Raw genomic sequence first — 25,975 nt, 5'->3', positions numbered from 1 at the left:
GTCAATACGGGTTGAACTTGGGAAGCTTCAAATGCCAGTTTTAGGTTGTCATGTGAATACCACGTCTGCCTCCCTCTCTCCCTCTCTCCCTCGCTCTCTCTCTCTCTCTCTCTCTCTCTCTCTCTCTCTCCCTCTCTCTTACACCTTACTATCACCGCGAGAGCATTCTTTATCCTACTACCAAGGTAACCGCTATATCCCTATGTCTCTGTTGCTGAATCTGACTATATCGCTGTTGGTAGCACTGAACTGCCCCGTTTTTCTTTTTGAAACCGCTGAACCTAGACGAAACCCTTGTCACGGTGGTGGTAAGTGAACCTCTCTGTTCCTTGCACTATACGCTGGTATGCTAATCATCCTGTAGCCGAGGTTCGCGATCCCTGCTGTGCTGTCTGCGGCGCTGTTCCCTGCGCTGTTCGTTACGCTTTCTACTGCGCTGTTCGGTGCGCTTTTTACCCCGCTGCCTGCTCCGATGTCTGCCGCGATGGCCGCTATGAAGTCCGTTTCTGTGGTGGATATCCTCGCCTTCCTTTCCTCCGTTAAGGGCATTCTACTGGGAGTGTTAGAAGTTGTTATTACCGCGAAGGAGGTCTTGAGGGAAACAAAAGACGTGCTGGCGGTTACTAAAGAGGTCATTACTAGCCTGGGAGAGCTAGTAACTACTGTGAAAGGCCTCTTCCAATGGGCGCAATGGGCGCTCCAGTGGGCGTCTCTATGGGCGTCTCTATGGGCGTTCCAGTGGCTTCAATGGCTTCAATTCACTCAGAATTTGACGCGCCAATGGGGTAATCAACCATCTCTTACTGATCTCCCTTCTCCTCAATGGAGACTTGTAATCAAGCTTAAATCACCCGAATCTACTATCTTTATAAATCAGCCTCTACTTCCCTTTTAGGCCTAGGCTATAGGCTACTGGGTGAAATATTTTCAACAAAATATTGGTAAATGGGCGGGGAATGGGCTATTCTTGGGCTATTCTTGGGCTCTAGATGGGCTAGATCCACTTAATATGCAAGATATAGCCAATGATAAATATATAGGACCACGATTTTCATCTTTTGTTTGCTATATCCGCCCATTTTTCAATCAGTTCCTCTCTCATGAAAAGTATTAGGAGGAAGGTAATATCAAATTTACCCTTTACACTCATCTATCCCTCTAAAACCTTCCTACTATCCATATAAGAACTCATTGACTGACTATGTCCCAAAGCCAGCAAACCGAGATTGGATCATCTCAGTTGAGCCTATACGACTCTAAGCAGTAGGTTGAGCTCGATCAACTACCGTTTTTTACCTCGTCCAATGACCTCGCTACCCCCACGATCTCCCGCTAGGCGTTGAGTACTTTCAATTCATCATTTATCCAGCCTTCCATAGCTTCCTCGGTCGCTCCGGATCCCATTGAACCCTTCCAACGAGTCGGTCTTGGTAGGAAAGGCCAGTACTTTCTCTACAACGGCATAAATCATCGCGACTGGGTCGACTGGTGGTTATAGACTGACTACGGATCTCATAACACGATCTCTTGGGAGTCACCGCATGGTTCTGCCTCGGAGACTTGGAAGTATTTTGAGCAAGCGGCGTATACAGACACTGGGAAACCGAAGGTTATATGTAAGAATTGTGATATAATTCTCGAGCACCCTTCTAGTGGTAGGAAGGATGCTAGTGGGAAGGTTAGTCGTTATGGCACAACGACTATTACCCGTCATCTTCAGACTATAGCCTATCAAAAGGCCGTAGGAATACGGCGACAAAAGGGGCAACTGAAAGAGTTTCTTCAAACGGTATGTAAAACGCTATCATTCTCTTACAGTACTAACTAGTATATCTATTTAAATAGGGTTATCTAGTCGATCAATCGTTCTCGCAAGATGCCTAGGAGGATCAGCTCTTACAGTTCGTCACTACTAACCGGCTTCCGTTCCAAATTGTTGAGAATCAGGCCTTCCGTCGTCTTATTACACAAGCGTAGTTAGCTCCAAAACCTCTAACAATACCATCTGCTGATACAATCCGGCGTTAGCTATCTACGTGTGTCAAAAAGCGGTAACGGGATTCACTGAGGTTGCTACCAGAGTATACTAAGATCTCGGTTGCATTGGACTGCTGGACTTCTCCCTTCGGGCAGGCGTTTATGGCTATCACTGGCTATTTCATTAACGCTGATTGGGTCTACCGCGAAGTGCTGCTCGGTTTTAAACCCCTACATAGAACGCATTCAGGTATAAACCTAAGTGCTATTCTTATAGATACTCTTATTGAGTATAAGATTGAGCACCGAATCTTTGGGTTAACAACTGATAATGCGTCAAATAACAAGACTCTAGTTGATACACTTCAACAGAGTCTATCCGCGGATATCAATGTTATCCGTATCCCCTGCCTTGCACATATGATCCAATTAAGCCTGAACCAGCTACTTCACCGGCTTAAAGCAGGCCCAGAGAATAAGCAAACAGAGACTCGATGGACAGAGAGTCAAATGAGCCGTGTAAAGACAAATGCAGAATCCAAGAAACAGGATATCTCGCATACCTTGAACAGAATACGGTGTCTTGCAGTCTTTATCCGTGCCAGTCCTCAGCGCCGGGATTCATTCCTCAGTCTTCAGCTAGGGCAGGGGGCTAAGCTTATACCTGTTCAAGATGTTAAGACTCGCTAGAATTCGACGTTTCTTATGCTCCGCCGGGCGAAAAGACTTCGTACCTTTATCGCGCAGTTCTGTGAACAGTTTGACTGTAAAGACTTCGCACTTAATAATAATCAATAGCGCCAGATTGACTATCTTCTTTACCTCACAAAGCTATTCTTTGATTATACCGTTGCCCTTTCAAAGACTCGAGATGTGACATCGCATCGTGTCCTCCAGATCTATAACTTGCTCTTTGAGCATCTTGAACGATCGAAGATATAGCTACAACGAAAACGTGTTATATGGAAACAGCAAATGCTTGCCTCCCTAGAAGCTAGCTATTCAAAACTACGCGAATACTATAGTGAGACTGATAGAATACGAGGGTATATCTATGCAGTTTGTACTATGCTATCACCGGATAGTAGATTCCAGTTCTTTCTTTCTGATGACTGGTCTGACGCCAAAGAACTCCGTAATCAGTATCGAGTAGCATTCCAAGACGCACTCACTCCGATCCAGGAACGTCTTACCACTACTCAGGACCCGCAAGAGTCCTCTTCTAGATCAACAGCAAGATCAGTTCTTGATGACTTAGTTCGAAGCCAAAAGTCCAAAGCTATGCCGGGCCCGGTTATAGATAAGTTAACACAGTATCTTGACGGTAGTATGTGAAACCCTTTCATCTCTTTATCTAATACTAATCTGATATAGATATAACTGATTCCGAGCCGCTCTCCTTCTGGAGAGAGAATCAATTCCGTTTTCCAGCTATTGCTACACTTACACGGGATATGCTCGCAATTCCAGCAACAGGCGCTGGGGTAGAACGACTATTCAATACTGCGCGTGATATCTACCATTATCGGCGTGGCTCTTTGAAGTCGCGCACCATTGAAGAGCTGATGCTATATCTCTGTACATCAAGGTTTGACCTTAATGTACAGAATGCAAAGGAATTCGAGTATTTCTTCGGGTCTGATAAGACCCAGATCCTGATAGAAGAGAAGGATGAGCAGCTGGATGATATTAAAGTTAAAGAGATCAGTGATACTGAAGAATATAATGATATAACTGGTTCTGAGGATCTGATAGATATTGGCCATGATGATGATAATACTACTATCACTGCTGGACCATCTCAAGTGCGTACATCAGGGAGGAAGAGGAAACATGTTAATGATAAACTATATGAGTATCATTAGTAGATAGTGAAACCTGACTAGATCTCTCATTAATCAATCTTTTAATCTTATCAAGTTTCATTGATCTCATCCATAGTCAATTCATTCAATTGACTTAATTCCCATGAGGACTTGGTCAATTTCAATTTGGGGCTTTGACAGTAATCCGAATACTCAAAAATACCAGAAAAATCTGCATTATTTATGTATCTGCCAAGAATAGGCATGTTTGTATTGTTTGAGGCCCATTGGGCCCCCATAAAAGCCCAGTGGGCTTCTACCCTAGGCCCATAGCCGTCGATGGGCCTAGAGACCGGGCCCAAAGCCCAGCCCATTTGCGGGTTGGGCCGGGTTGGGCTTTGGGCTTTGCGGGCTGGTGCGGAGGTCTAAACTATGGCGATATTTGCAAAATCTCAATAGCACAAGAAAAAATGATCTTTGTATTTAGTATTTACAAGCATCGAGAGGAGTATCATTTTGACCAGATACCTAAGGCGTAGGTTCAAGCCGTATCATATTTCAGGGATCGTCACCACAGACTCTACATAAGTGTAGGTAGTAGGAACTCATGTGCATAGCTAGAATGGAAGACCCTCATACCATGTGGTAATAGCTTGGCTACTCTAGTAGCTGGGTGAGGGTGTATTACAGGGTTGTTGTAAGGAATGTCTATATCATGACAGGGCTACGTGTTCATAACCCTCTCATTGGATAATTGCCTCGCCGTCTTCCCGCTATCATCACCGCCTTTTCGAAGCCTATACGGTTTCAATTTCTCTTTCGTTGCTATACCCATATACTCCATAATGGTGCGACCAACCATTGATCTTGAAGCGCATAAAGATGAGATCATCTCTCTTTTTCAAAGCGGCGCATCTCCAAATGCTATATGTGTCAATCTACGCGATACATATGGCCTCACTGTTGCATCCCTTACAATAAGGAGACGTCTTGATACATGGGGAATCGAGAGGGCCGTTAAACCATACACCACTACAGATCTTACTTTACATGAAAGACTGAAGACGCTTATCTCCGAAGTTGGTCTTTCCGATAAACAAATTGCGACTATTCTTCAGACGGAAGGCTCCAATATTAGCCCTCGCACGTTACAAAGGCTCCGGCTCCGGCTTGGTATCGAACGTCACAGCCGATATAGCAAAAAGCGCGAACGGCAGCCTAAGGACGGTTAGTACACATAGCGACACGCCGTATAAGGAGACCCACTTACCATCAGATAAGCTCGGGTTCCGCAAAACCAGGCATTTGACACTCGGACGACTAAAATGCCTGGCAATATTACCCAATCAAAGAGTTATGAACAGGTGGCACACTTAGGCGTCCATACAGGGCGCGGATCCCCGCATCGCTCTCGGCTCTCCCCCTCACTGAACTCGAACCGCGCATCCCTAACAAATCGCCGTCTCCACCCAGTCAACATGGGTATGAAAGCCCGCTGCCAATGTGGCAAGATCCAATTCACAACACCGACAGACAAACCCTTGAAACTCTGGATCTGTCACTGTACAGAATGCCAGCACCAAAGCTCGTCCGCGTTCGGTATCACCGCAACATTTCCGTACTTTGAGCTTCCCGAGTCAACCTCCGGTTTAGTCGGCAGCTATACTCGTGTCACTACCAAGGGACGCGATATGGAGTGTCTCTTCTGCAAAAGCTGTGGCGCGCGGCTTCTCCATCGCTTCCGGGATGCCGTACCCGCACCTGGCGAACAGCCATCGTTCTCGGCTATCACCAATGTGAAAGGCGGTTGCTTGGAAGATATGAACAAAGAGATGCTGCGAAACGCAGTTCATATTTGGTGCCAGGAGGCAATCATTGACATTCCCGAGGGCGTGGAGAAATGGGATGAGGGGCCGCCTCAGCCAAATCCTTTGGTTACTTAGATATTCTGTCTTTTGACAAGAGAACGAGATATGCAAATCGATTCGGTTCATCCACAAGCGATCTATATCACCGGCGGGATCTAGCTTAGCTTCCGCTCTAGGTGGGTCTCTGTCAGGTCTAATCTCGGAATCAAGAGCGCCCACAACGAAAGCCTATGGAACCCACTTAGGATATACTGGCGAAACTATGTTCATTTGTCCAACTGTGTTACCAAGCTAAGCTAATGCGTCTGTGGAAGAGGCTTGAAATCCGCATTCCTGGCCACCTCCCATTGTGGCAAGTGGTATCCCGGAGGTGAAGGGCCAAGTCGGAAATCCGTTCGTGTCTCGCTCATCTTGAGCGGAGTGGCAACCACTTCCAAAGGTCCCAGACCCCATGGATAGCCATCAATTGCCTGAAAGAATTCCTTCTTCATACATGCCTCCTCTGATCGATCGGCCATGAACGCAGCGTTGGTGTATCGCTTCTTCGCTTGAGAAAGAATTTCATCGTAATGTCGGATCTGGCCCATAGTCTTCGGGTTTCTCTTTTTCAGGGCATCAAGTTGTTCTTTAGAATACTCACCATAGCTGAGAAGCTGCAAATTGGATACCACCAAGGAGCATTGGACAACGTATGAGCCACCGAGCTCGTTCCTCTGAATCAGAGCATGCAAGATGCCGAGTACCCCTGCGTGGCCGGTGCTGTTTACGGGATAATGATTAGAGAATCATCCCTCAGATGGCGGGGATAGTGCAATACTCACAGATAATCAGAATTTGGACCAGGGAAGATCTGTGCCTCGTCATAGCCATGGAATCGTCCAATTTCAATCGCAACGCCGGAGACCTAAAGGAAATGGGGTCAGTTATCTGGGTTTCTAGGCCCAGTTCCACTTAGTATGGAGACTACGCACCGAATCGGCAATCTGCGCCCAGCCAGGTCGAGTACTCCAAGGACCCTGCCACCCATAGCAATTCTCCTGGACATATACCAGCCCCCGGTCTCGTTGAGCACAGAGCCCGAGGACAGCATCTCGTCCGAAACCAAGATGCTCCAAGGTTGCAGGACGGTAGCCATCGATGAAGACATCCGCGTCTTCAATCAGCTCCATGAGCTTCTTTCGACCTTCGAATGTTTTCAGATTGATATCGACACAGATCTTTCCCGTGCATCCGTCAAGAAGCGTCATAGGAAGTTCGGAAAGCGTTTCGCATCCGACTCGGATGACGGTTGCTCCCAGGGATGCACGGAATTTGCCCATTGTTGGCGCTGCAATTGCTCGTGACAGATCCAAGATCCTAATCCCAGACAAGGGTCTTGGGTCGCTGGAGTCGGTACTGGGCCACGCTGCTGGGGGCTGGGTGTAGTATACCGGCGAGCTGATGTTGTACAATGCATCGTCTTTGATCGCTTTGCCCTGCGCCATTTGGTCAGTTGTATTTCTTTCATAATCCCAAGTGTCGCAATGTTACCTGGGGTAACTCCAAAAATTCCTCCTTCTCGTAGCATATGGTACCGGGAGTTCTGTAGACATTATTGCTGTAATGCTGCAGGGTCTCCGAGTCGTATTTCTGTATCACATTCTTGTAGAATTCGATAATCTCCGGAAGATCTCGGTCCTCCTCGTCATGTTGTGGCAGGCTTAACATGTTGAGCAATGGCGTCGGATCCATGCTTCCATGTGACTGGAACCAACGACCGTCTTTCGTTTGATAGATGTTCGTGGCCAACTGCCGATACATTTCCCTTGTCTTGCCATGGTCCCAACGCTCGACAGCTGCATAATGGGCCTTACTGCTTGCCATCAATTGGCCATCTTGGCGGCAAAAACAGGCAGCAAGCCCAGCTAACATGGCGTGGTCACTTCAAGATGTTCAGGGTCAGTAGGGGGCGCCTTCACTGATCTACTTTGTGATCATGGAGGCTTACACGTCCACTTGGACCTCTTGTTCGATCCCATAGCGCATTTTGCCAATGGAATTGGCGAACAGGCCCACCGCACCAATAATGCTGGCCTGAGCCTCTGTGCACTTGAACGGAACTGGAACGAATGGCTGAGTTTCATCTCCAACAAACTTGACGGTATGTGCTAGATCTTTGACTTTGTCAGGTATATGCAGGCGTTTGTCTTCGACGATTTGGTTGAAAATTCGCAGTGACTCGCTTTGGAGTGTATACTCCGTATCGTTGGGCTGTGACATTTCTGGTGAGTAGAAGGAAGCAGACAAAAGAAAGACTGAGTTTCAGATCAAGATATGTTTCGGACTTTGGTTATAGATGTTGATATTTATACATTTGAACACTTAGGCAGGCTGGGGTATCTACTACCCTTTGCGGGGTGTCCCCGCAAAGGGCAGACCTGGTCCGGCCATTGATGATATTCCCAATTTCAGGGCACCAGCCAATCAATTGCTGATGAGAACCAAATCAATCAGTATTAAACATCGATTGTAATAACAGAGGCTGGACCCGGAATCCCGATGTGGAGGCGGAACTCCGTGCGGCTAACGGGGGGTCAGTGGTCACTCGAACGACAATTCCAAACTAATGATCTGCCAATGATCTGCTAATCTCGAGACTGGGGAGATTGCGGGGTTCAAGCTCAGTCATTGGCCGGCCTCTCAGATATATGGATACATGTACGGAGTACTCCATCCCTGCAAGGTGCACTGTGTGTCTCTTGAAAGTGATGAAGCCTTGAGGTTTCAGAATCACCGCTTCGGAGATCCGCAACGGAACTCCGTCATCCCAGTCACTTCGGGGGAGATCTGACCATCTACCATCAAAGGCCATGAAGCTTTTGCTCGTTGAGATACTTAAAATGAAAAAAGGGCGTGGCTTTTGCTGATTTATCTTGCAATCTGGACCCATCTACTCCATACGGAGTACGGAGTAAACAACAAGGGATCCTTTGCTTTATGTATACGTCACACCTTATATCTATCTCTGACAGCAACAGAGAGTGAGAACAATCACGGGGTTTGACGGAGTGATTAACATAATTGAGGCCTCGTGTCTACATGAATCACATATTTATGCACTTTTGCTTGAACTAATGAATCTCTGACATATGCATACCCTCTCCCAATCCCGAGCCCACAAGACTGGAGAAGCAAGCCCGGTCTCTTAGGTTATTGGCAGAGGAAGTTGGCCAATCTCCAAGTCGTACGCAGCGGAGGCCGTTGATTTCGGAATTCCGTTGTGGACGGACAACTCGCCGATGAGCCTCGGGGTATGCGAACCTTAGCCTGAAAGAGTCGAATAAATCAGAGACATCAAACTCCTATCTTGCTCATTGTGATCCTCTCGTGTCCTCATCTTGAACTGGTATTCTCTGCTCTAATATCCCCGAGCTTAACGATGCCCACCATTGCAGACTGTTGTACCAAGGGGAAGCAGGTAGATGGTGCTTAGCCCTACTAATATAACCCTGTGAATCAGCAGCTGAAGTACCTGTTTCTAGATAAGTATGTCCCAAATGGGAAGACTATCAGGATAGGTAGACTAGATGTCTACGAAAGCAACCCACCCGGGATCACTGAAGGCGATGAAGAGCAATCTGCATCTGAGAGAGTGCTTCTGCTGCTCCCGGACGGATTTGGTCTGGCGAAACATAATTACCTTCTTGCGGATCAATTCGCGGCGCGAGGATGGAGGGTGTTGATCCCCGATTACTATGAAGGTATCTGATAGCCCCCCTGTTCCGAACGCTCTACACCATACATTGTCTCGATGGTCACTGCTGACTTCTTTCCTGCTCTCCAAAGGAACCCCAGTACCTATTCAACTGCTACGCCTCAATGACCCTACTCTCTCCGAAGAAGACAGAAAGCTCATTCCAACTTTCGATTTAAGCCTGTGGTCACAGAGCCATCCTCCTGATCATGTTGAGGGCCTTCTTCGAGAGCTGACAGCGGCTCTGAAAACCGCTGGAAAGGGAGATCGGAAAAATATCTTGAATGTTGCGGGATATTGCTTTGGAGGGAAGTTTGCTTTGCGAATGGCAGGTTGGGACTCTGTCTCTTCCGTGGCTTCATTTCATCCGGTGAGCAACTGATTTCCGCCCTATCGATCATGTTCAAGTCTCACTATTTTTGCATGAATAGTTCAATGTTTTTTCCGAGGATGTACAGAGCCTTCGGTGCCCGACGTATGTTGGTCTTGCCGAGTTTGACAACATGGTCCCACCCACCCTGAAGGAGGACTTGGAGCGTTGGGCAACAATATCAGGGGAGCCAGACGAAAGGAGGCGTTTTGAGCCTGTCGTGTCGGTTTATCCAGGGGTTGACCATGGCTTTGCTGCCCGCCCGGATACAAATGATCCTGTGGTTGCGGCACAATATGCAAAAGCTTTGGATGACGCTTCCAATTTCTTTCTCTTATAGGGATTTTCGGGCTGTATAGGGCAGTCCTGGTCTTGGTGTAATACCGAGGAAACCATCCCTATCTCAACAAGACTGGATTCTTTACTTCGATTGAGGACCGGGGAGGATTTGTACTGAGAGGGCCGAATGGTGGTATTCAATCGGCCATTTCTCATGTGAACATTGCAGCTATTGTCATCTTTTTTGAATCGCACGATAGTGACTACGGTGAAGATTAAGATTCTTACTCGGGATATTGAGCAGCCACATGCTCAGCCATATCTCTAGTCTCTCTCCGTAGCCGATCTATCTCCCCCAGGTTTCCAGTAGACTGTTATCAAATCTTGGAATGAGGCTCGTATGTCACTAAAAACCTGCATCCAGTCGGAATTCGCATGGCTACAGAAGAAAATATGCACTACCGTTCCGTTAGGAGGTACCCCAAATTATATACTAACGTGCTCATCTTCACCTGGTAAAAAAGCGGCAAGAGCCGAATGCCCAACCGGAAAGGAAAAGGCATCTAATGCCCGGGATAGGCTTATATGTACATTCATACAACTGAGAATCGCTACCGAAATCTTGTAGCTTAACCGACAATGGAAGTCCATCCATTGTCAATAGCAATAGTTGCACCATTGATCTGGCTGGCGCCCTTTCCATATGTCATGCTCACACAGAAGCCAGCGACCTCGTCGATATCAACGTGGGGAGCTTTGACCGCCTCGAGAATAGCCTGCACCTTCCCCATACCCTCCGGGTGAATGCCCGTGCTAAAGGCATCAACAATGTTGGTCGCCATGCCGCCCAACATCAATGCATTGCACTTGATGCCCTTGTTGCCATAGAATGACGCAGTATTCTTAGTCAATCCGACCAGACCGTGCTTACTGGCGGTGTACGCAGCGCCTAGGAAACGATTAATCTCAGATCCCACAGCCCACCCTCACAGAAAGAACTCACCACTGGCCCAGCCGGCCTTTCCGGCAGCAGAAACAATATTAATAATGCGCCCATCAGGCTTCGGCTGCTGCAGCATGTTGCGAACAGCCAATTGGCTCAACAAAGCCGGTGCAGTGAGATTAATTGCAATAACACGGTTCCAGAGATTCATATCCAGATCGCCGATCGGGTCGAAGCGGTCCATGATACCGGCGTTGTTGACGAGGACATCGATCTTGCCATATTCGCCAATGATCGTTTCAAACAGGCTCTCCACTTCGCTGGTATTGGTGATGTCGGTCTTGATGGCCTTCAGGGGACCCTTGGATGACAGCTCAGCAGAGGAGGCTTGCAGACGCTCGTCGTTCACATCGCAGATCACGACGTTGGCACCGGCTTCAAGGAACTGGGTTGCAATTGCTTTGCCTAGGCCGCCGGCACCGCCGGTAACGAGACAGGTCTTTCCTGCGAGGATTTGGTCGGACATCGTGAGTGGTGATGATTGGATTCCTGGGGATTATAACAAAGTGATAATTGATCTGAGAGGAATCCGGCAAAGCATTACTTATATACCTATGAACCTGCCCCCTTTTAAAATTCACTACTTAGGTGGCCGGATGCTTCCTATCCACCTTCCGTTCATCTTGGACGCCGTGGCATCCACTTGGGGATTGATACTGCCGGTTGGGGTGCCACCTGTTCTTGAGTACGGCCAGCTTTGAAGGCGTCGTACCACTCATAGCCATCGGCGCCTGGGCGGCGCCGAGGGGTATTGATGAATACGACGGAATACGATGCGCCATGTGGGCTTAAAGCGGGGAGATGTCATAGCGGCTGCGCTTAGGATGTTGATCACTTAAAGAGACACAATGTCAAGCAGTCTCGGACGACTGAGAAAGAGATAAAGATTGGGTTCAAAGTAAATATAAGCTTCTTTCTGCAGGGCTGCATCGACCTATAAAATGACGGGCAATATGCATCAATTGACTCCGGTTTGGAACCCGTGGACGCCGGGCCCGGGCTGATATACTTGTTAGTCAGCAATATCACGTGCACCAACCGGGAGTTTGCCTATCCGAGAGCCCTCAGCCCTACTTTCCTATTTTGTACATATCTCTACCTTGCTCTACGGAGTATATTATTGGCAATCGCCCATATCTGCTGGAGCCTACTGTAAAGATTCTGTTATATTGTATCTATTATTATGTTATAGTGTGCTAATAAATAATTAATAGAACAAAATACGATCATTCGAGGCTTTTCCAATTGTCCAGGTGTACGGAGTACGCTAGACATCAATAGAGTGATACGCAGGGAAAATGAGGATATGAGAAGCAAATCAAAGATATATTAGCCGAGCATTAAGTGCAAGGGGGAAGGATGGCTGATAAACCAGTTGGAAAGAGAAACTGAAAAGGGTAATAATGTCCTGAATCTAAGAATGAGTCCAATATAGAGAGCTGTGCTCAATCCGGAAGCGATATAAAAAGACGTTCCTTATTGCCAAACCTTGCTAAGCGCTATATTAGATATTCAGCACCGCAAGGAATATAAAAATCCGTTTCCGTAGACTGGGGGCAGGTTAGAAATAATAAAATCTTACTTCGGTCTGACTGGTGGATTTTATATCGCCTTGATCCTCTCGAGTGGATTGTTTGAGATCAAAAAAAGGTCGGCGCTAAGGCTGGTTGTGGAAATGATCAGTTTCATCAGAGACTAGTAGCCAAGTTGAAACAATGTTTCACGGGTGATGTGCCCAGTTTGTTCGGATCTACTATAAACCATACAGAGGCAGTAAGCCACCCACTGTGAAGCCTCCGGATATACTCCACCTGTCACCTGGATGACACGATTATTGTCTCAATCAGAGTCTTTCAGAGTTTGGCGAGGCAGTCCATTTACCTGTTTTTAAAGGGCGCAGATTCCCCACAAACAGAAAATCCAGTGTGAAGACAGAAACACCGACTATACCTCAACATGCGTGGGACCTTCGTTCTTTTGCTTTCTGCGGCGCTGGGCGCCGGCGCTTCACTCACCGAGTCCAATCTGAAATCTCATGTCGATGTGCTGGCACTCGACTATGCTTTCAACCCTGTCAAGGCTTCCTACTGGACTGGATACCCACATCATCGCCGGACTCCGTTTGCGGTGTCGCCCGATGGGAAATCAGCCTATATTGCGTACCTTGATTCTAGTGCTACAGATGTCCATATACAGCAGTTGGACCCTACTACTTTTTCTGCTACTGGAACCACTGTTACCATCACCGGTGGAAAGGAAGGTACGTTGGCGCCATTTTGCTTTCCCACTATAAGAAATTGAATTAATGTTTCAATGCAGCTGGAGGCCTTGTCGCCCACGATGACGGGTTCGCACTGTTGACCAACGAAGCCATGCCCTCAGGTACTGCCAACGCACCACCAAACGACACACCCGTCCCGGTACTGTATCGCTACACTTCAGGCAAACAAGCATGGAAGACCTGGCTTGGAGGACCTGGAGTGCACGAATCTGAAGGCCTGTCCGCCTCTCCCGACCTAAACGGCGACCTGGTCTACTCCGAAAGCGCTGGCCTTTACGGTGCGTACTTCGTCGTCACCGATTACTCCGGCGATGCATCGGGTCACTTTGGCGATAGCGTGGAGTATGTATCTAAAAGCGGAACTCTTGAAACCATCGCCGGCGCATCGAGCGCCTGGGGATGTAGTCACAACACCGGAATCGCGTTTGAAGCAGCCGATGACGCTCCGTTCGCCAGTATCTGCGCCGAGGATCAAGGCGCTATCTGGTTGAATACCAAGACGCAAGGTATGACTACCGACGGTGTCAAGATCTCGAATGAGAATACGACCAATGGTGCCTCTGGCGAGCCTATGGGTGGCATGTCTGGTAGTTACAGCGTACTCTCTCGCTTTGCTGAGACTAGCAAGTACATCTTCGCTTGGGTGTCTCGGGGCGCAATGGATGTGACAGAGAACAGCTGGATGGGGAGTGGATACACGAATGTGCAGAACCGTACGAATGCTCGCAATGTTGCCATCTCGCTGTTCTCTGATAAGTATACTAAAGTTGGGGCTCAAGCTACGTCTGAAGTTGGGGCTGAGGATGGAGATGGTCAGATTACCTGGGTCACCTCTGGATCGAATGACTGCTCCAATGCTCATGCTGCAACCTTTGGGAGTAGCAATGCGCTCATCACCTGGGAAGAAATCTCGAATCCAACTTGTGATTTCATCGCTATGGGATGTCGGGGTCAGTTTGCCGGTACTCAGTTCCAACAGGTCGACTCGACAGGTAGCAAGATTGGTGATTCTTTCAGCAGCAGCGATGTCTATGTTGCTGGTGATATGGTTCCCATGGAAGATGGACGCATATGTTGGCCATATGTCAGCATGACTTGGGATCTATCGCATGCGATTGATGAAACTTCGTCTGCAAGTGTCAAGAAGCTGAGCATTGCGTGTATGGGTCTCGAGGGTGATACTAGCGAAACCAAAAGTACCTCTTCTAGCAAGACGACTAGTGCCGCCACAAGTATCACTGTGAGTGAGGCCGCGAGTGCAGTTACAAAAGCGGCTGCGAGCCAGACCATTTCCAATGCCCCGAGCGCGACTAGCCAAGACACAGTCGGGGCCGTGGCTGCAATACCGGGTGGAGGTGACAGCGATGCATCGAGCGATCCTGTGATCGGGACTTCAAGCACGACTTCCAGTGAGATCCCAACTCCCACTGTAAGCGCCTCTTCGACTGGCACTGCGGGTAATATTGTGGGCGGAAACGACGGCGATACCCTAAGCAACACTTCGGCCGAGATTCCCCGCAAGACCCCGACCACAGTTGGCAGTGATACTTCAAGCGATGATCACATCAACCCCTGGGGCATGTTCCCAAGCGGTGTGTTTGATGCACCTCCTAGCGGACTCCCGAGTGGCTTTCCGAAAGGACACGGGAAGGGCCATGGACGAGGACACGGAAGAGGTCATGGCAGGTACCATGAGAGGTGGCCTGAGATGGCATAGACCAGTCTCCTTAAGTTAAAGCTATACCTAGATTTAGATGACTTACTATTCTTTATCGCTGACACAGCCTTGAAATACTGCGGGTTCTTGGGATTCACTGTACCGTATGTCCTTACTGGCTTGCATGTGTCTTTCTTGAAAGGGAATGGAGCTCCAGGTCGGAAGGACTCAGGATTCCTTCGGAGGGACTCCCCTGCAGATGCATTCCATTATGTCAGCAGTCGATTCAGCCCTGGAGGTGCTGAGTGCCTCCGAGCTGTGTGCCCGGAACGAAGTCAGTCAATCCATGCATGTAGACCTAATAGACCTTGCTCATCCCTGTGTATCTCGTCCAATGGCTCAATTCCTTCAATCTCCTTTTCATCTTGCTTTCTATTGTCTTATGATGGCTGCCAACGGAGAGAAGAATATTCAGGAGCATGCGCACTGTAGGCACAGACCTCTTTCACATCATTTTACAGATGCGAATGGCTTGCGTACTGTTCTAAATTGGTCAAACACTCCTAACTTGCTCGCATATCGTGTAACCCAGACCCATTCATCTGCAAAGAGAATGGCTCCTAACTCAATCACACTGGTTAGTTTGCCCCTACATTGGTGCCCATTTCCTCAACAGCCCAAGTCCATGCAAGAGAATAACTCTAACCTGCCCGCCGAATAGCAATCGCACAACCCAACGCATAATGACGCTCACCGGATTCTTAAATGAACAATCACATGTAGGTAATCAATAACTGAATCGCCTCTGCGGAGAACAGGCGGTCTGAACCTGTGATCCCCACACGAGAGTCCGTCAAATTAGCACCGACGGCCAACTCCACTGGCCACGCTAGATCGGCGCTAGATCTCGTTTTCGCATTGGAGTTTGGGAAGGGGGGACGGTATGGTCTAAGAGCCACCCAATCACACTGGCTTGAGGAGGTCGATTCGCGGTCTCTTCCGCAGAAGCGTCGTAAGATGTTGATCCGATCGCTATATCCCGAGAATAGAGTATGTGCGACTTGCACTAGCTGCGGTGCGATCAGGCCATGAGGAGTTCGAGCCCGCAGGACTTTATGCGGCGTAACATGCGGTATAGACTTAGCCAATGGGGTCTTGCTGTGGAGAGACAAAGTAGCGGGGAAAAGAATTGGACATCAGAATTGCTTCAGAGATTTCATTGTCGTCAATTGCTTATATTAGACTGTCTATGGGCCTAGGCTTTATCTTATAGGAAAGTGGGGTGTGCTTCTTTTCTTCCTTCAACTTCAACTTCACTATCACCAACCTGAGAGACACATGAATCATGTTCGCCAGTTTCTTGCTAGGAAGTGCTGTGGCCTATAACCTGGTCATGGCCATCTATCGACTTCATTTTCATAAGCTCAGTAAGTATCCGGGACCTCCTCTCGCGGCCGCAACGGGGCTATACGAGGTTTACTTTTCGGTTTGGGGGCCGGATATTTTTCAACAGGAGATCGATGAGATGCACCGGAAATATGGTAGGCCATTTGTGGATATTTATAGGATATGGAATCTAACACCGATCCCCCAGGCCCCGTTGTTCGGATTACCCCCGACGAGGTACACATTCAAGAATTATTCGGGACTTCCAGCCACGCCGATGGCTGGATCAAGGGTACCCGGGAACTGGAATCTGGATATTTCCAGCCAGGACGCAGTGGGCAGAATTCCCAGGCTAACAGACCATCGATCTCTCGGGTGCGCTCTCTCATCCGAAAGGAGGTCCACGAGATCATCGTTGGCTTGATCGAGAAGCACCAGGTGCATAAAGTGATTGGCTCCAGCCTTCGACCATTCGCTGCGGAGGACAATGTTCAGCCAATCGGAGAGAACGAGATCGACGATGCGGATGCAGAACATTCTTCGCAATCGAAGGTTCCTTCAAGCCTTTGAGGTTTGTACAAGCCTCCGACATCTCATCCGGGGTTTCTAGCCTCGGGGCGGAGTCTATATCCACTCAATTCGAAGGTCATGACCAGACAGAGTTCATCCCCGCGTTGGCGAGAAAGAGCCAGGGGACTCTGAACTTGGTACACGGTTCAATCCACGCGCGGAGTCTGACGTTGGCGTGGAGCCGATGGCTAAGAGGCTGCAATCTCCAACGTTGGCATTTTAACGTCTAAAGGACCCAATGCAGGGCCCTGATTGTCTTGACAGTAAGGAATTACCTCAGAAACAAAGAAAAGAGCATCCACTGTGGGTTCCCAAAAAACAAAAACAAAAACAAAAAGAGCCAGCGCAAAGTCAAGAACGCTGCTCAAGATTCGAGGCGGTCGGGATGCTTTTTCTGAACGCCCCGCTTCTCCAACAACTTTTCTTTGAATTTTTTTGAATTCTTTTTGTTATATTCAAGTCAGCACGATCGCGTCATCAATTGCCCCGATTCTCCCCTGTCAATCTCACCTTTTTGCGCAAATCCCACATCCATTGAACCACCATGGTAGGTTCGCGCGTGTTTACTGCGATTTCCCCAATTCCCTCCTATCGCAACGCCGCATGAACAAGAGCTAACCCAATCATCAACAGCCTCACGCCGACTCCTCCTACTTCATGCCAGGCTCCTCCAAGGCCGAAATCTATGAGCAGCTTCTAATGTCCACACAAGGTCTCCTGGACGGCCAGCGCAATTGGATTAGGTGAGTAATCGCCAGACACAATCTCCCCGCTTCAAACGAACAATAAGCTCACGATTCCAAGCAATCTCTCCAACGTCGCCTCCCTCCTCTGGCACGCCTACGCCGCCCTCCCAGAACCTTCTGCCTCAGTGAACTGGGCCGGCTTTTACATTCGCGACGACAAATTCCCCGCTCTCGCCTCGCCTGTCACCTCGCCGCCCCTGTCCGGCGCATCTAACTCTGGTGTGATTATCTCGACCACATACTCCTCCTCGGAGAACCAGCTTCTCCTCCTGGGCCCCTTCCAGGGAAAGCCTGCGTGCCAGGAGATTCGCTTCGGTAAGGGTGTTTGCGGTACCGCGGCGGCGAAGGCGGAGACAGTCATTGTTCCGGATGTTCTGACCTTCCCTGGGCACATTGCATGTGACGCGGAGAGTCGTAGTGAGATTGTTGTGCCTATTTTGGTGAACGGAGAGGCTAGTACTTGCCACGGAATGTATTGCTTGGAACATACGCTAACCGTCTACATTCATAGACTGTTGCTATTATTGACATTGACTGCACCGAGCCCTCTGGATTTGACGAGGAGGATAAAAAGTACCTTGAGCAATTGGCGACTTTCTTGGCTGAGAACTGTGATTGGTAAAAAAGCGCTCTATTTTTATTCTTGTTTTAATAATGGTTACGAGATATACGGTCTTGGGTAAATGAAATTGTTTGGTATACCATCTCTCACCTTGGTAGTTGCTTTTAGCCCTGTAACCCCCAAAGGACGGATAATGTTTCCACGCGAGAAGGCTCTTAGATAGCCCCGTACATACCGGCTCTGACCTCAGGTCTCAAAAAGAGATCACTAAGTAGGTTGTGTTCCCGGGGTTCGGAGGTCTTTTGCTTGAATTAATGACCTATGCCATAGCTCGTCAATGGCTCAATAGTGCTAGCCAACAAGTTCATCAGCACTTCACATCAATGTGTGTTTTCGGGCATTTCAAACTCAACACGTTTGATCCAATGCTAGTCTGGATAGCTATTGAGATAGTCGCAAGGGTTACGCTTCTACTCGGAGTGTCGACTTGGTTTCCAGAGATAGATCCTTCCATATTCAAAACCACATCACTGGCTCTCCGCCATCTGCGCATCTCATCAATAGCTTACCTCCATTCAACCGAGCTGGGCTTTTCCACAAGGACAAATACCCAATATGCTCGGGGTCACGCCACATCTGTCACCTGCTGAGTTTCCCGAGCATGGACTGATCGATTTCGATATGAACACATTAGGGACCTAGCTCCGGACTTCATTTATATATAAATAGCCTCGGAAATACGGGCTCGTTAGCCCCTGAGTCTTGCCTTCTGAGAAGTATCCGTGGCAAGTCGACGTCTACACAGCCGTACAAAACTAGCGAGAAACTCAAAGATCCCGTGTTGAAGTCAGTAGGGAGGGACATTGTAGTCATATCGCTTGACTTTTATTACAGCCCCTTATTGGGGTTCGATATAAAATTCGACAACCAAGACGCCACCAGTATGGGGCCGTAGAGAGGCGGGATAATAATTAATATCAGGGGGTGAAGTAGGTGAAGTACCAGGTTATGCAACCCGGCAATACAACCAAGCAACGTGGTATGGGGTACACAGTAGCGCTGACACTTCTTGCCCAGGACTCAGTTCTTCCACATTGGGCCTTTTTTTGACGATGTGGATCGGTGGCTTACGGATGGATCCATCTGGCGTGCGGGGTTTGAGTGTTGATTTTGTCAGAGATTCTCTCTCGGGCTTATTTGGGTGACACCTGGGTGGATTGACACGAGAGAAGATAGACGCTCATGCAGTTCATCTTCTTGGCGTTGATGTATGATTCGAATACTCCGTGACTGAATATGCAGTTGGATCGATACAGACGATCTCGGGATAGAGACGATATCACTATATTGTACACCATAGGGAGGATAGTGGCTGACGCCACGCCCGTCACCTATAATTGGGCGGGGGCACTAGCATTAGATTGTAAACGGTGCACACAATTTATTGCGGAGTGAGCTGAAAGACGAGAGCGAAAGAGACATGGAAGAAGAATGGAGTTGACAGGGGCCAGGATGGCAGAAACGGGCGGTAGCATCCATTGTGTTTGATATTCAACGTCCTCTTCGGTTCTCTATGACAACTGAATATCGAGTACTCCGTATACTTTACCTCCTTGGCCCAAATGGCCTTGGCAAATGCTTTTCTCTATCACATTTCGAGCTGGCAGCTTCCAAGGTTCTGCACGCGATCACGCCTCTTGCGGCTATAACCACTTTATCGTCGACGGTATGGGGCATGATCTGCAGTATCTTCTGAATACCTCTCAACTTGTATATTAAGGGGATTTGTGATACATTCCTCCCCTCCCCCTGGCGAGATTCTAACGCGTGTCGGTCCCGAGTACTCCATAGATTGGTACGAACCACAAGCTTTCCAAAGGAGAATCCGATCCCTCCTGTTGTACTGTACCCCTGAGTCCTGACATGATTGACCCACCTCGCGGGGGCTTTCACCAAGCCAAATACAGCCACCCGTCCCCGGTGGATGGTGCAAATTGTGAAGATCCGTGGACTGTTCATCCGTCGTGTTGGGTCACATTATTACTATAGTACGAAGAGGATTCGGGGATAACTCGCTATGCATGATTCGTTGGGGGCGGAATCGATGTTGCATCGACGAATGTTGCATCTGGGGAGCAGAACAAGTAAAAACGAGGCATAGGTAAAGGGAAGGATTCGTTGGCAATGCAAGATGAAGTTACAAACAAATGGAATATCTTTTGTTGACTCTAAGCAGCCCGACTGTTACATCGATGTACATCGCAATGTCGGATCTCAGCGAGAACTGTGGTTCAAGTGATAATGCCGTACCCACAAGCGCAGATCCTCCATCTATACTGGACATCTCAACGTTTCATCTTGATGAAGCATCCAGACCAAGCGTTGATCAGGAAGAAACTCGAAAACTATAAAGGACAGCCAGTGGCTCACGAAATCGTGGCTTCTCATTCTCAACCAATCCTCCTAATCCTCCCATTCCCCAAAAAGAACAGCCAAAATGAAGTTCTCCCAGAGCCTCCCTCTCGCCCTCGCTCTCCTCGAGCCCGCCTCTGCCCTCGTCGGTGTCGGCTGGAGCGTGGAAAACGTGCCCGAGGAGGGCATGAAGGAAATTACCTTCCCCATGAACATCGCCAACACCACCCACGTGGAAGGCTTCTACTTCGCCAACCAGTTCGCATTCGTGAACCAGGACAATGTGGGCTACACTGGTCTGCAGCCCCAAGCCGACAAGGACGGCAAGTCCATCGTCCACGCTGTCTTCTCCAGCTTCAACGAAGGCACCACCACCTCTCACGAGAACTGCCATGATGGCGCCGACGGCGGCGCTGGTGTCAGCTGTTATGTTAACATCGAAGGCACCTACGACCACACTTATTTGCTGAACATCAAGAACACCGCCGACACCACCTGGGTCGGCACTCTTGTTGATTCCGTCACCGGAGCCAAGAACGAGATTGGCTCTTGGACCCTTTCTTCCGGCGCTCAGGGTATCCAGAGCTCCCAACTCGGCTTCATCGAGTACTTCGTCGGTGGTGTCGACGAGTGCGGTGACTTGCCCAAGACCCAGATCTTCTTCGGTAACCCTAGTTCTCCTGGCCTTAGCGGAAGCATGGGAGAGGCCTATGAGTACGGTGACTGCGTTGGCAAGTCTGGCTTTGAGACCCACCTCACCGAGGATGGTGTTGAGTCCCAGTGTGGATTCGAAGGCAAATAAACAGTTCTTGGCTGGACCTACTTTCTGATTTGCTTTGAATGGTGGAATAATTTCTGGTTAGGGACTTCTTTTTTGGTGGGACTGTCTGTGGAGGAAGGATGGATTGTTGTTGAATCAATTAAGGGAATTCGTACTATATTGAAAACTGTGTTGATAGTCTACTAGTTCTTGATGGGCTTATAATCTGACAATGTCTTCGCATAAATCTTGTGCCACTATCTAGACATCTAGACTAAATTCTATATCCGCAATCCTCTCGAATATGTTGCTATTTTGTCCTGAAACTTCCATTGAGGAGAGAGAACATCGATATTTACCATTTGCAACTCCATATTGAGTAAGAGGCTAAAATTTGTTGTATCCCCCGACCTCTCTCAGTGATATATTTTGGAATCCGTTTACCACTATATCAAATTTTAAAGCATCTCTTTTCGGCGATTGCAGAGTCCATGAGAGGCCTACATGAGAGTTTTTTTTTCTATTCAGGTATTTATCTGCAAAGAGTGTTCCGGCATATGATTATCCAACAATAGAGTGTCAAAGCTTCTGTCGAAATCAGTAAACTGACTTCCCATAGGACGATGTTTCTCTCACAAGACTTGAAGAAATGTCCGAAGCGGCATCTGTAACTTGCTTTATTCCAGACATGATGAAAAGGCACCCATTGAAAGCAATGATTGTCCGCTTCGGGACTGGCGACCAGATAATCGGACTTGATACAGATCACTTTCAAATGCTCAAAATAGTTGAACCTTCTTACCCCCGGTATGAGATAAAAGTTTATAGATGTCTCAAATCCGAACTAGTGGTTTTATTAGTAGGTGAAAGACTAGTGAGAGAGAAAGTGGAAGAGACAGGTTAGAAAAAGGGAGGGTGATACAGAGAGTTATTCCTATAGCTTGAGTGATATACCTAAGCACTCCTCTGGTGCTGTTAATATTAGACCTCTGCAAAGCCCATAAATGGGCCCAAATCTCAATCCCAAAGCCCAACCAGCAGTGGGCTATGGGCTTATTTATGTGTCTAGATGAAGTACGCAGAGCCGGAGAATAAGCTCGCACCATATGAATTTGAGTTTCAGGCCACGGTTGAGCAAGGTTAAGCAGCCAACTGCCACGTGTGAGGCTCGAATGCACAACATATACTTCCGGGGCCGTCATACTTCGTACTCAGATGCAGTTTAGATTGAATTCCAACTGCCGCAGGAACCGGAAGATGGAAATTTTAGGACTCAACTGGGTTGGGACGTCATAAGCCACATGTCGCATCCCAGTGGGGATTTTTTTGGCACATTGACAGAGGCAACTAGGCTCAAGGAAGGTTGCTACATCTAAAAATGTGGTTTTCTATTTCCGGCTGTGATATCGAGTGATGAAGGTGCATTGATCATTCCTACGAAATAGCCATTCGATATCATTGGACTGGAGCAGATGTGCCAAGACGCTAAAACCTCCGATGGCGCGGTATAATACATACGTACGGAGAACGCACGCTTGGATGTACTTTTGAAAATAAATATCATGCGATGGTCACTCCGTACGGAGTACTCCGTACTTACTTGGCCCCCGATTTTCGATAGGCCGGACTCCGCTCAAGGGGCTGGGAACATTGGGGCCCACGAGATGAACACGGAGTGCTCCGTATGGACCAGATATATCTTGCTTGCTGTCGAGTCTCTTGGTTGCACTTTAAACTTCTGATGTAAGAAACTACAAATCAGGAACATTGTTTAAGTTGGCAGCTGCAGGGTAAGAATCTTGGGCTTTGAAGAGCGTACGGAGTACCATATACGGCGTCCTCGGGTTAACCCAGGTAAGCGCTCTTGGTGAACTTCAAAACAGGCGATCTTTCAGCCACCATGTCTTATGCCAATCACAATCTCGGTAGCCTCAAATCCCCTGGCTCTCGGACCAGGTCGCTAGTGCCAAGGGTTCGACGCACGCTACGGAGCACTGTCGGGTTAAAGCTGTGGTCTGTGGAGGGTTCCTCGCCGTGCACCCAATACATAAATGGATGAATTGAGACTCGTTTGGATTGCATACACGCCAATCTATTTTCCCACGCAGGTTCATTTCACGCTCAAGCCCCAGGCGCTACGGGAGATTCTAAAAATTCAATACTAGCCGAGATCGGCTTTTTGCCCTTAGTAAGAAGTACTCCATAGGTGGCCACATGGTCCATAGATATGAGCCAGAAGGCTATGTACCTACTCCGTACAATCCCTTCTGTGGAATCGAGACCGTCGATCGCGCTCCGTACGCAGATGCCCATACGGCCCGGCACGAAGACGTTATTTTGTGCCAATCACGCTGCCCAGGTGTATCTTGGACTCCACAGTAGATAGTATTGTACATACCTCTTTTGAGAAATTGATACGGTAATCGTATTACAAAGAAAACTTCTAGTATATTACATGTACCATTCAATTGACCAGGGTATGGTCATATATTGGGCGCTTCGTGGGGCTAGATCTCCGAGGCATTGTTATTGATGTCTCGCTGATTAGAGTGTGTATTCATGTGCTGAACTGTCCAAGTTGTCTGTAACTTCAATTTTATATACAAGCGAAGATATAAATAACAACCGCTCTGCAGATCCTATACTCCATAGTGTAATACCTAATGTTCGACCAGGATACAAATAAAAATCTTCAAACCATATACATTTAGATCACTTGGTATCAATGATATAGACTTGCTTCTCCTGTTATACAGTAAGATCGCAGACATCCTGTCTTCGTTAGCTGTTATTCCAAATGGCGCCGGGGGAAATTCTGTACCTTTCGTCGCTTGGCAAAATCTGCATAAATCCCTAACCAATAGTCGCGGTTCCGACAGTCATCTAATTGACCGCTAGTTGCGTTCTTCTGACAACTAGGCTTCTTTTCATCCATGATGTGAGAAGGGGGATTAATCCAAGGCTATTGTCTGCTTATTAGCAACATCTTCCAATCCTGCGAATAATGGAGTGCGCAGAACGTACCTTTGGCACTGGCCAGTCAGAGAAATGTAAGAACTTGGTGGCTTTGAATACGTCATCAGGGTTCCATGTCTCATTCTTATTCCCTAGGTATGCCGAATGATCATCGTTGCGGAATTCTCCAGTCAGCAAAGTCCATGGACGATGCGGTATGATGAGCGCGTTATCTCTGTAGAGATCATTCACGATCTCCATATCATAATCGGAACGATCGGCCGTATTGATAGCTGTCATAATACGATCGAATTCAAACTTAGAAGGCTGAATGAGCATTAATTGGGAGCTCATCACACGCTCGTCGGGGTTAAGCCAGTAGGCTCGAGGGAAGGCCAATGGACACGAAGGTAACAAGAATAGTTCATCCAGATGCTGAATATCGTTAGTATCGTGTCCTCATAGGTCTTATCTCTCAGATACGCACTTGCAGTATAGTTGCGTCCGAGTCTAGGCTCAGAACGCGATCATATTGGGTTTGGTTGAAGGCAAGAAGCTTGGTAAAACTCTCCGCCCAAGTCGCTAAACGGCTATTAATGCTCTTGTTTTGGGTGATGACAAAACCTTGAAGAGAAGGGAATACATACCATCGCCGCTTGCCCGACTTTGTATTTCAATGGGTACTAGCTTGACTTTGTATTCATCTCGAGCCTTGCGGAGGAGTCGGCTCTCCGTCCCGTTGTCATTTTCGTCCAGCGAAAATTTCATCGGATACATCATGATACGATCGGCTTTGCTTTGCAAGCGGTTTAAAGTCTCAAAAAGCATGACTGAATTGCACAAATAGGGCGTGTTGGTGACATATTGCACGTAGGCAAAGCGGGACCAATCTAGGGCATTGGTAGGTGCCGGTGGGGGGCTGTGGTTGAAATTGTAGAAATGGGCGTCTGAAGGCGCATTTGACAAGAGAAGCAATGTCTCGATTATAAAAAACAGGACAATGATAGCAATTATGATGCGCAACGACCTAGACAAGTTTGACAGCATGGTGAACCCCATGGGGGCTAGTTGTAGGGGAGATGCTGATAGAGGCAAGAGTTGATTACAACTCTGCCATGGAGAGATGCGATTCTAATATAGACTTAAAGATAGAAACCACAACGAGGGAGTGTTGAAGAAGCAAGAAGCAATGTGGTTGCTGACATCCAAAATAGCCGCTCAATTGCCAACGCTAACGCCCAGCTAGGTATGCCTAGTAACAATAAACAGAAAGAGACCAATCTCCGTCCTCCGTACGGAGAACATATTAAACGTACTCCATACACGAGGGCGACAGGCTTGAAGCGCCCTGTCTCCGCTTATTCTCCACTCACCTGGCCCATCGGGGATGCGATTGGCTAGTGAAATGTGCCATTTTGTTTACAGAATTGCTTTTGCATACGGAATAGTTTACTAGTAGGCCTGGTTTTTTCAGGCTAGTACAATATGTATTATTAGATCACCAACAACACAGCGCTTCGTACGGAGTGACGAAGCAGGGATGTAAACCCTGCAATTTCTGAAAATATCGTTTCTTGTTTAGCCGCTGGATCTAAAGTATGGAGTATACCA

At 48.0% G+C, this 25,975-nt stretch overlaps 11 protein-coding genes across 11 annotated transcripts; 8 read left to right on the top strand and 3 right to left on the bottom strand.

The window, feature by feature from the left end:
* Positions 1-202: 202 nt before the first annotated feature.
* On the top strand, positions 203-895 carry N7457_005897 (uncharacterized protein; the record flags this gene model as incomplete). Its single annotated transcript, XM_057176941.1, has 2 exons — positions 203-256; positions 365-895. 2 exons carry the CDS (start codon positions 203-205, stop codon positions 893-895), a joined length of 585 nt encoding a protein of 194 aa, XP_057031243.1.
* Positions 896-1,201: 306 nt separating this feature from the next.
* On the top strand, positions 1,202-3,812 carry N7457_005896 (uncharacterized protein; the record flags this gene model as incomplete). The annotated part of the gene is given in 6 exon segments (XM_057176940.1): positions 1,202-1,263; positions 1,345-1,480; positions 1,499-1,789; positions 1,856-1,976; positions 3,131-3,304; positions 3,352-3,812. Coding segments are annotated over 6 exon segments (1,245 nt in total), but the record flags the coding sequence as incomplete, so codon positions are not given.
* A 1,448-nt stretch (positions 3,813-5,260) lies between these two features.
* On the top strand, positions 5,261-5,725 carry N7457_005895 (GFA family protein; the record flags this gene model as incomplete). The annotated part of the gene is made up of 1 exon (XM_057176939.1): positions 5,261-5,725. The coding sequence occupies one exon, from the start codon at positions 5,261-5,263 to the stop codon at positions 5,723-5,725; it is 465 nt and encodes a 154-aa protein (XP_057031241.1).
* A 221-nt stretch (positions 5,726-5,946) lies between these two features.
* On the bottom strand, positions 5,947-7,909 carry N7457_005894 (uncharacterized protein; the record flags this gene model as incomplete). The annotated part of the gene is made up of 5 exons (XM_057176938.1): positions 5,947-6,409; positions 6,472-6,554; positions 6,622-7,125; positions 7,181-7,571; positions 7,638-7,909. 5 exons carry the CDS (start codon positions 7,907-7,909, stop codon positions 5,947-5,949), a joined length of 1,713 nt encoding a protein of 570 aa, XP_057031240.1.
* A 1,475-nt stretch (positions 7,910-9,384) lies between these two features.
* On the top strand, positions 9,385-10,093 carry N7457_005893 (uncharacterized protein; the record flags this gene model as incomplete). Its single annotated transcript, XM_057176937.1, has 2 exons — positions 9,385-9,753; positions 9,842-10,093. 2 exons carry the CDS (start codon positions 9,385-9,387, stop codon positions 10,091-10,093), a joined length of 621 nt encoding a protein of 206 aa, XP_057031239.1.
* Positions 10,094-10,661: 568 nt separating this feature from the next.
* On the bottom strand, positions 10,662-11,501 carry N7457_005892 (SDR family NAD(P)-dependent oxidoreductase; the record flags this gene model as incomplete). The annotated part of the gene is made up of 2 exons (XM_057176936.1): positions 10,662-10,981; positions 11,036-11,501. The coding sequence occupies 2 exons, from the start codon at positions 11,499-11,501 to the stop codon at positions 10,662-10,664; spliced, it is 786 nt and encodes a 261-aa protein (XP_057031238.1).
* Positions 11,502-12,991: 1,490 nt separating this feature from the next.
* N7457_005891 (uncharacterized protein) lies at positions 12,992-15,033 on the top strand (the record flags this gene model as incomplete). The annotated part of the gene is made up of 2 exons (XM_057176935.1): positions 12,992-13,295; positions 13,355-15,033. The coding sequence occupies 2 exons, from the start codon at positions 12,992-12,994 to the stop codon at positions 15,031-15,033; spliced, it is 1,983 nt and encodes a 660-aa protein (XP_057031237.1).
* A 1,285-nt stretch (positions 15,034-16,318) lies between these two features.
* Positions 16,319-16,929, top strand: N7457_005890 (uncharacterized protein; the record flags this gene model as incomplete). Its single annotated transcript, XM_057176934.1, has 2 exons — positions 16,319-16,514; positions 16,568-16,929. 2 exons carry the CDS (start codon positions 16,319-16,321, stop codon positions 16,927-16,929), a joined length of 558 nt encoding a protein of 185 aa, XP_057031236.1.
* A 544-nt stretch (positions 16,930-17,473) lies between these two features.
* Positions 17,474-18,297, top strand: N7457_005889 (GAF domain-containing protein; the record flags this gene model as incomplete). Its single annotated transcript, XM_057176933.1, has 4 exons — positions 17,474-17,476; positions 17,563-17,672; positions 17,734-18,115; positions 18,187-18,297. 4 exons carry the CDS (start codon positions 17,474-17,476, stop codon positions 18,295-18,297), a joined length of 606 nt encoding a protein of 201 aa, XP_057031235.1.
* Positions 18,298-20,734: 2,437 nt separating this feature from the next.
* On the top strand, positions 20,735-21,451 carry N7457_005888 (uncharacterized protein; the record flags this gene model as incomplete). The annotated part of the gene is made up of 1 exon (XM_057176932.1): positions 20,735-21,451. One exon carries the CDS (start codon positions 20,735-20,737, stop codon positions 21,449-21,451), a length of 717 nt encoding a protein of 238 aa, XP_057031234.1.
* Positions 21,452-24,157: 2,706 nt separating this feature from the next.
* On the bottom strand, positions 24,158-25,411 carry N7457_005887 (uncharacterized protein; the record flags this gene model as incomplete). Its single annotated transcript, XM_057176931.1, has 5 exons — positions 24,158-24,181; positions 24,231-24,371; positions 24,434-24,799; positions 24,852-24,946; positions 25,012-25,411. The coding sequence occupies 5 exons, from the start codon at positions 25,409-25,411 to the stop codon at positions 24,158-24,160; spliced, it is 1,026 nt and encodes a 341-aa protein (XP_057031233.1).
* Positions 25,412-25,975: the final 564 nt, after the last annotated feature.

The sequence above is a fragment of the Penicillium paradoxum genome (genome assembly GCF_028828445.1).
Source record: "Penicillium paradoxum strain IBT 22861 chromosome Unknown utg000005l_segment0_segment0, whole genome shotgun sequence".
In the NCBI taxonomy this organism is placed as follows: Eukaryota; Fungi; Ascomycota; class Eurotiomycetes; order Eurotiales; family Aspergillaceae; genus Penicillium; species Penicillium paradoxum.
This window is presented reverse-complemented; position numbering and strand designations above follow the sequence as displayed.